At 42.1% G+C, this 9,015-nt stretch overlaps 1 protein-coding gene and 1 long non-coding RNA gene across 2 annotated transcripts; both read right to left on the minus strand.

Moving 5' to 3' along the window:
- Positions 1 to 1,486: 1,486 nt before the first annotated feature.
- pim1 (Pim-1 proto-oncogene, serine/threonine kinase) lies at positions 1,487 to 7,915 on the minus strand. Its single transcript, XM_033042548.1, has 6 exons — positions 7,473 to 7,915; positions 7,181 to 7,287; positions 6,978 to 7,028; positions 6,176 to 6,542; positions 2,427 to 2,603; positions 1,487 to 1,995 (listed from the first exon to the last, which is right to left on the minus strand). The coding sequence occupies exons 1-6, from the start codon at positions 7,555 to 7,557 to the stop codon at positions 1,823 to 1,825; spliced, it is 960 nt and encodes a 319-aa protein (XP_032898439.1). The 5' UTR covers positions 7,558 to 7,915; the 3' UTR covers positions 1,487 to 1,822.
- LOC116986825 lies at positions 4,322 to 6,169 on the minus strand. Its single transcript, XR_004415580.1, has 2 exons — positions 4,623 to 6,169; positions 4,322 to 4,523 (listed from the first exon to the last, which is right to left on the minus strand). It is a non-coding gene; the product is annotated as an uncharacterized LOC116986825 (long non-coding RNA).
- Positions 7,916 to 9,015: the final 1,100 nt, after the last annotated feature.

Below are 9,015 nucleotides of genomic sequence, written 5' to 3' on the forward strand. Positions count from 1 at the left end.
ACGGGAACAGGCCCTTCAGCCCATAATGACCCACTGAATTCCTCCAGCACTTTGTGCTTTGTCCAAGATTCCAGCTCCTGCAGTTCCTTGCGTCTCCATAACCGTGACGTGCATGTACTCAAATATAACACTGAATAATAAATTTAAGGCAAATTTTTAATTTTATTTGAAATGCTGTATAAAAATAACTTTTCTTCCTTTCTATTTAATTTACAGGTCTAATGAAATGACAGTTCAGACTCCAAGCTGCATACATGCAACCAAACCGTAAAGATATAGTATGTACAATAAAAACAAATCATTTCTGCAGTGGCATTCTAGTCAACCCATACAAACCAACAGGACACATTAAAAAAAACACAATCCCTCCCACCACCCCCCAAAAAAAATTGTCTAGACATTAAATACATATTCAGTACAACATGCATTTAACAGAAGTGCTCAATGTTATATTTACAAAGTCTGGAATTTTTCTTTCAATGACATCACCTTATTAATTTGGTTGTAAACACAGAGTGAACTGAATTAAAGTCTGACAAGATCTTATGAAAATGTGTGGGTCTTCAAATGAGCAAATAATTAATGTGGAATGAACAAGTTTGTTGGAAGGTAGTTGTCCATAAATAAATAAATATAAATAAACCCACCAGTCAAAACTTTTTATATAATATATCTGCTTAAAAAAAACCTCAACTTCACTTAAATAAATAAACAGGTAAACAGAACAGCGCCAAAAATGTTTGTTGTAACCAGTACTTCAAAAACAGTTTATGTACATTTGTTTATATATTTATATATCGTATATACATATGTGCACACATGTACAAAGGTTTAGAGTTCATTCATTGCATTGGTTGTGCATTGTTGTTGATGCTCTTGCACGCCTTGGCTTCACGTTGAGTGTATTCGACAAGATGACTGCACAAAAAAAGTGTTGAGGTCCGATTAGTGGTGATAACGCGGTGATGAGGTTTGTCTTCCATCTATTTTACCGAAAGATGTGAACAAAAACTAGTGGCGTTACTGGGAGTAAAAAACCTCAAAAGTGCTGAAGTAACTCAACGACTTAGGCAGCATCCCTGGAGAACATGGATAGGTGGTGATTTGGGACATAAGTTATAGTTCATAAGTTATAGTAGCCCATCAATCATGGCTGATCTATCGTTCCCTCTCAATCCCATTCTCCTGCCTTCTCCCCATAACTCCTGACACCCGTACTAATCAAGAATCTGTCGATCTCCACCCTGAAAACATTGACTTGGCCCCCAGTCTTCTGTGGCAATGCATTCCAGATTAATCACTCTGACAAAAGAAATTCCTCCTCATCTCCTTTTTAATGGTACGTCCTTTTTAACATTGCCCGTCCATGATCTCCAGAGATGCGATGTGACCCACTGAGTTACACCAGCACTTTGTGTCTTTTTTGTTTTGCAAACCAGCATCTGCAGTTCCTTGTGCCTGCAGCAGCAATAAGTAGTCCAGTCTGTTTTTGTGTGTACGTATGATGGTTGTGCAGAGAAATTTACGAAGAAGCAGCAGAGATTCAAGTATTTCATTGTAAGTTGGTGGGTCCAGTGGTTATAAAAGGCACTCGAAGGGGAAGAGTCAGGCTTGTCGTAACGCACGGTTCAGGTTCCTATCAACCGGAATGGAGGCAGATGGGGACGGGGGCGATTCCTGTTTTGTCATCACCCCTCACACTAATCGCAAGGTTTATAAAAGGCTGTGGAATCTGGTAGATCCAAACCAGGCAGGTTTTTTGGTTCTTCCAAAGAGAAGGCAAATGGTTCTACGAGCATCAGTCCACCTTGTTTTGCAAGTCCTAATTTGCTTGGGTAATGCTCGCTGATTCTGAGCTCAGACTGTGCAGTCTTAGTCCAATGTCATCTTGTGAAACAACACCATTCTCCATCCAAGGGTGATTGATAATGTCTTCAAACGATGGCCGATCAGAGGGCCTCAAGGAAAGACAGTACTTGATGAGATGTTGACATTCTAAAATCAAAGGGGAGAAACTGGGTTACCAATTGTTGGGATTATTTGAACAGATATATTTTCAGCAAATTAATTCATCTTACACTATATTTATAGTACTAGGAAATATCTAATTATTTGGAATAACTGCCCAATTAAATCTTACAAACTGCAGTTATTGAGCAAATCAACATTTTTTTTAAACACACAAAGTGCTGGAGGAACTCGGCGGGCCAGGCAACATCTCTGGAAAACATGGATGGGTGACATGGATTGCGACCCTTCTTCAGTCAATGATGATGCCGTCTGAAGAAGGGGCCCGACCTGAAATGTCACCGACCCGTTCCCTTCACAGATGCTGCCTGACCAGCTGAGTTCCACCAGCACTTTGTGTTTTGCTATACATTTAAACTCTCTCGTGGTCAAACAAAAAGCTCAAAACTGCAGCTTACCAGATGAAATTCTTCGTCTGAATAAAATTTGTCCGCGAATTATTTCCTCGTCTTGCTCAAATGGAATGTCTCCACACACCATGTCGTACAACAGTACGCCCAGGGACCATACAGTTGCAGATCTGCCGTGGTATCTGTGGTAACGGATCCACTCTGGAGGACTGTACACTCTGGTTCCTGTGAATCAATGAAGAATAAACACCCATGAACACTGGCTGTATGTTTTCTAGAACAGTGACACTTTAGTTTAGCCACTTGCACATAACGTCATTCCCTTTATCCTGTATCTGTACACAGTGGACAGCTCGACTGTAATCATGTATAGTCTTTCCACTTACTGGGCAGCGCACAACAAAAAGCTCTTCGAAGATGCACAAAAAATGCTGGAGTAACTCAGCAGGTGAGGCAGCATCTTTAGAAAAGGGAGCGTTTCAGGTCACAACACTTCCTCAGACTGAAACATGCTTCAGTATAAACCAGCATCTGCTGTTCCTTTCTACATAAAAACCTTTTCGTTGTACCTCAGTACACGTGACAATAATAGACTAAATACAGTATGGAAACAGGCCCTTTAGCCCACACCGGCCATCGATCACCCGTTTACACCAATTCCATGTTATCCCACTTTCTCATCCACTCCCTACACACAACGGCAATTTACAGAGGTCCAATTGATCTACAGACCCACTCATCTTTGGGATGTGCGAGGAAACCGGAGCACCCGGGGGAAACCCATGCAGTCATTGGGAGAACGTGCAAACTCCACACGGAGAAACAACCCAACTGAGGATCAAAACGGGGTCTCTGATGCAGTGGGGCAGCAGCTCTACCAGCTGCACCAATGTATGGAAGGAAATATAGAAATTAACAATGAAAGAAAGCAAAGGGCAGAATGTCAAACATTTATGGCATTGTGTGACAGACAATGAAAAGTTCTGACCCTAAACATGGCCATTCGGAGCTCCCTCCAGAGCTGCAGCCTGACCTGCTGAGTTATACTAGTTATTATTGTCACATGTACCGAGGTAAAGAAATGCTTTTGTTTGCCTTCTATCCAGTCAAGAAAGACCACACATGAATATAATCAAGCCTTCCACTGATAAAAGATAAAGGATATAGCATTTAGTGCAAGATTGGGGTGGATTGAGACCTGTGTTCAATTCTGACTGTGGGTGTTTTCTGTATGTTCCCTCTGTGACTGCGTGGGTTTTCTCTGGGTGTTCTATTCCCTTCCAACATTCCAAAAGCATACATGTTTGTAGGTTAACTAGCTTGGCTAAAAATTGTAAAAAAATTGTCCCCTCTGTGTAGGATACTGACTGGGTGAACCCAAGGGCCTGTATCTTTAAAGTCTAAAGAATTGCACTAGACGTTATTCCATTTATCCTGTATAGAATCATGCTGTCCACACATACAGTATTTGGTGCAAAAAGATGAAACATTGAAAACGACAATAAAGTGAACCGTATTTAGTGATATTACATTGAAAAGGAAAATAAAGGGAACGGTATTTAGTGCAAGATATTACATTGAGATTCTCCAGAACTGTGTGTTTGGTTTCAGTGTCTGCAGTCACTTGTACATCTAAAGGTTAATCCGCTCTCACTAGATTCATTGGCTGAAATTCAGTAAGTGTTTTCTTGTTCACAAAAGACTACACCCCGCCCTGAGAATTCAAATCATCTGCACTATCTAGCTGCGCATTTTGCATGCAGGAAGTGCGGTTCACCCACGCTTCCTGCCCGTCTTGTTATAAACTAGCAGTTATTGACTCGTTGCCATGTGACATTTGTTTACAAACTTTCGGTTGTAAAAGGCACATGTTCCCGCCGACTGGTGGCGCCCAACATTCAGCATTTTGCACTAACGGTTTTGCACAACAACTCACTCATTTGAAATTGCAGCCAGTTTATTTTGCACTGAGCTCGCCCGGCTGTCGGGAGACTAGCGGCTCCTCAGCAAAATTACAAACACAATTTGCACCGCCACAATCTTAAAACATTATAATTATCGTGCATTTTATTTTAAAATGCCGTTACTATTTAAAAAAAAATACTGCATTGTTTTTTAAAAATGCCCTTCAGAAATTGCAAACCCCTCGCACACACACATAATTATCATGCAAATTTTTTTTTATTAAGCAGCTTTTTTCAAAAGTCTGCATTGTTAAATAATATACCCTGAGAATTTGCAAACCCCTCACACACACGCAACTAATATATTGCAACGAGATAAAATGCAATATTGATTAATTTGCATTGATGGCAAATTTGCAAATGGGCGGATGTTCAGAGGGAGCAATTTATCCAGTTTAAATAAATTATCAACGCGCCATTTGATATGGGATGGAGAGAATTAAATGATTTGCAAGCAATTCTTTCCTGCACCCCAGTGTGTCACAGTATTAAATAACTTTAAAACGTTTCCAAGAGAGATAAATAAGGAAGGGGGGGGGGGGAAAAGAGTATGAGAAATATGTGCTCAAAATTTGGAGGCGCGTTTCCAGCCGAAGTGCGGGTCCCTGCTTTGTAAGACCAAGGTTCAGTTTCCAAAACAGTGTTACGCAGCAGATAAAAACGAGCTCAAAACAAAGGGGAGGCGCGCTGCCAAATTGCAGCAAGCGGTGGACGCGCCGTCTAGTGGCTACAACCCCCAAGATCAAATCACCTCCCATCTGCCAGCCCTGTCGGGAACTTGCCCCCACCCATCCATTACACTTCCTCCCTCCCCAAGCTGTAGGCATAGATGCATCTGCAGCGCCCGTCCACAAACCCAACCAACACAAACATTCCCACTAGCAGCACTAATTACAACCCCCCTCTCTCCCATTTGCACAGTCTAAAGGAAAGCCCCTCGCCCCCTCTCCTTCCACTTTGCAAATGTTGGCTTCCAATGTCCTTATTATTAAAATTCAGCAGAAAAATCCCAACAACGCAATTGACGAGGCCGGATCTTGTGATTTCACCGCAGTACTGCATTGGTAGCAGTTTTATTGTTATTTTTTTTCGCAGTCTCGCTTTTCAATCACAGAGCAATCGTTTGTTACGCTCGCAGCCCTCGTGATTCTCGTTACCTCAAGAGCCCCCGGCTCTGCCCGCCCTTCCCGTCATGTGAAAGGTAGCTAGCTGCATTATTCTGAAGGCAAGGCAACGCCTCCCTGCAACGCCAAGCGCCCCCCTTTCCCTGTCGCATCAGCAACCAAATAAGGAAACGGATCCACCAAAACAATAACAAAACCGCTCGCTCCTTCACCTCCGGGAAACCAAGGACACACACACATCCACCGACAATCACCTTGAACCTCAATTACACAAAGTGTAACCGGAGTAACTCTGTGTTTTGCTCAAGATTCCAGCATCTGCAGTTCCTGGTTTCTTAAAGACCTATCTATCAATCCCTATCAACATTTCCAAATCTGGATCCAAGGAAGCCTCGTTTCCCAAGCTTGCAGTCGCAAGGTCATTCAGCAAGAAAGCAGGCCATTCGGCCCAACCCACCAATGCTGACCCATCATGCTAAAGGCCGAACCCCAAAACATCTCCTGTCCATTTCCTTCCACAGATACTGCCTGACCCGCTGAGCTCCTCCAGAACTTCCGTGTTTTTCATGGAAAACAGGCCCTTCGGCCCAACACCTCCGTGCTGATCAAGATGCCTCCCTTCCGCAACTGGCCCCATTAAACATCAGGCAACGCTTTCTAAGAATTGATTCCACTGTTGCAAGATTTCACTAAGAAAGTGAAAACTCACCGTCAAAGTCGGTGTAGATTGTATCCTTTAACAGCGCTCCCGAGCCGAAATCGATCAGCTTTAGTTCCCAGTTCCTTATGTCGATGAGAATGTTCTCGTCCTTGATGTCCCGGTGAATCACCCCGCAGCCGTGACAATGCCTCACCGCCTCCAAGATCTGGCGGAAAAAGTTCTTGGCTAAATCCTCCGGCAAGGCTCCCTTCTCGGTGATAAAATCGAACAGGTCCTTAACTTGCTCCGGCCTCTCCATGACGATTATAAAACTATCGGGTCTCTCGAACCAGTCCATCATTTTGATGACACCCCGGCATCCCGTTCCCACCCGCTTCAGGAGGGCAATTTCGATGGGAACCCTGGCTCCGTTAGACTGCACAAGAACCAAAGCACAACTGTTAAACTCTATCATTCACTCACATCAAGAGTTCTTCATTGTCATATGTCCCGAAGTGGAACAATGAAATTCTTACTAGCAACAACACAACAGATATGTAAACATAGTACTCTGTAAACACTGCAGTATATAACTATCTGATATATCTATATCCATATCTAAATGGCCATTACATACTGTCAAACTAAACATCTGCAAAACATCAGATATGTAAACAATGTACTCTATAAACACCTTTATATATAACTATGATAGATCTATATCCAAATCTAAGAAACATAACATGCCCATTGTATGCAGTCAAAGTAAACATCCCCATTTAAAAAAAAATCTTATTTTATTTAATGTTTAAACTCCACAAAAGACTCGCCATTTGCATTCAACAAACACTACAAACTGCGTGTTACTTACCAATTCAGCCCATTCTGACACTCGATCTTTGGCAACGTGTTTGATAGCAACCTGCAACGTAAACAAAAATACTCCATTCAGTCACAGAAGGCAGCAAGGCACCGGCTGAGAAATTTTATTTTTGTGGGCAATAGTTAAGAGCGATAAAAGTAAATCAAACAGAACGGGGGTGTGTACATAAGGTTAAGAGGGGGTGTAATTACCTGCGCCCCGTCCGCGACTCGAACTCCCGAATAAACGGTTCCAAACCCACCGCTACCGAGGACCGGTCCAACTTGATAAATCTTCTCAAATGGCTCCCGCTCTTTCACTGTAACAACACAAAAAAAGGGGGAGGGAGGGGAGAAAATTAGTCGGGTCTCCATTATCACAAGATCTTTTGTTGTCTCCGTTCCGCACATGGTACAAGTCTACGCCGTCATGGCATCAAAAAAAATCCCTCCTCGAACGAGGTAGGGAGACTCCGCGAACGTGGGGAAAATACTAATTAGGTACCTTGTTGCAATTGAATTTTCGCCGGCATATCCACGCTTGATGTCGAGTACATATGAGCAAGAGATCCGATTTTTGAAAGCAGCATCCCTGGCCGTGAAACGTCGATTTCAGACTCGGCTATCACTTGCGAGATTCCTAAAGGAATTCCACCGGAATACGAGCCGGCACGACCAGCCCCACGTTTCAACAAGCTGTGAGCTTCTCCCTTATTCCACAACGCTTTGCAATGTCCCAGCAATTAAATACAGCAGGAGATAGATAGATCAAGTCTTCTTCTGTGCAGTCTTGGAGTAGGATGGGGAGAAGAATATCAAATAAGGAAACCAAAGAAATAAAGATTGTAGGAGCTGGATGAAGAGCGGCGATTTCCGATCACGTCCGATTGCCTTGATTGCTTGGTGCGCTCCCACTACTAGCAACGACTATATACAGATAGTTAAAAAAAAGCCAAGCGTGCACCATCAGAAAACCCTAGAGGCACGCCTATTTGCATTGGCGTCAGAGGAAATAGGAGGGGAGAAACGGGTTTGCCAATCACAGGCTGAAGCAAAATAAAAGAATGAAACTGACTAGACTCGACGTGGCGGGAATGACAACGCGCCAAAAATATGCCTCCTGTATGTCTGCGTACAAATGGCTTTGATCCACTCATGTCTGCAAGCAAATATTTGCCAAGGAGTGCAGGCAGCTCTTTTTTTTTGTTTTAGTTGGGAACAGTTCTGAAATTGGCCATGCAGCGTTTGAAAACTGAATCGCCCAATTTTATTTTTTTTAAATGCAGTCAAAACTGCAAGATATTTAGGAAATAAGCACATTTATGTTACACCGAAGATAGACACAATGATGAAGTAACTCAGCGGGTCATGCAGCATCTCTGGAGAATCTTTGTTCTATTAATGAAAATGATTTAAAATATATATTATTGTAGTTACAGAGATGGACATTTTTGGTGTAACAATGCATCCTCAGTGACTTTCAAAAGCGGCATAGCCAACAATACTTGAATTAAATAATCTTGATTAATTAAATTAATTAATTCAAAATGCTTGAATATTAAACAGTCTGAAGGAGGATGTCGATCCGAATTGTCGCCTATTCATTTTCTAAAGGGATGTTGCCTGACCCACAGTTACTCCAGCACTTTGTGTCTTTAATACTTGATTAAGATTGGGACTACTGGCGTATATAATATATTAAATGTTCTCCAGAGATGCTGCCTGACCCACTGAGTTACTCCAACACTTTGTGTCTATCTTTAATACTTGAATTGATTGGGAGTACTGGCGTATATAAATATATTAAATGTTCGCCAGAGATGCTGCCTAATCCGCTGAGTTACTCCAGCTCTTTGTCTCGTTTAAAAAATATATATATTAAACGTGTATCGCAGCTAAATTAAAAATAAATAATTTAAAAATAAACATTTTGTCCTCACAGATACTTTTTAATTTTACTGGGAAGGTCGAATGGTTGTGTGCCTAGAATTTGGGGATAAAGTTCATTAATTAAAACATTACATGCTGTCGGAGGCACGGATTATTTT

The sequence above is a fragment of the Amblyraja radiata genome, chromosome 24, assembly GCF_010909765.2.
Source record: "Amblyraja radiata isolate CabotCenter1 chromosome 24, sAmbRad1.1.pri, whole genome shotgun sequence".
In the NCBI taxonomy this organism is placed as follows: Eukaryota; Metazoa; Chordata; class Chondrichthyes; order Rajiformes; family Rajidae; genus Amblyraja; species Amblyraja radiata.

Bases quoted from the DNA above. Each gene is read 5' to 3' on its own strand.
- pim1 (XM_033042548.1), bottom strand. From the start codon at position 7,557: ATGCTGCTTTCAAAAATCGGATCTCTTGCTCATATGTACTCGACATCA. The intron at 6,543-6,977 runs GTAAGTAACACG...GTTCTTGTGCAG, and splicing joins TGTCAGAATGGGCTGAATTG to TCTAACGGAGCCAGGGTTCC. The intron at 1,996-2,426 runs GTAAGCTGCAGT...CTTTGATTTTAG, and splicing joins CAGACGAAGAATTTCATCTG to AATGTCAACATCTCATCAAG.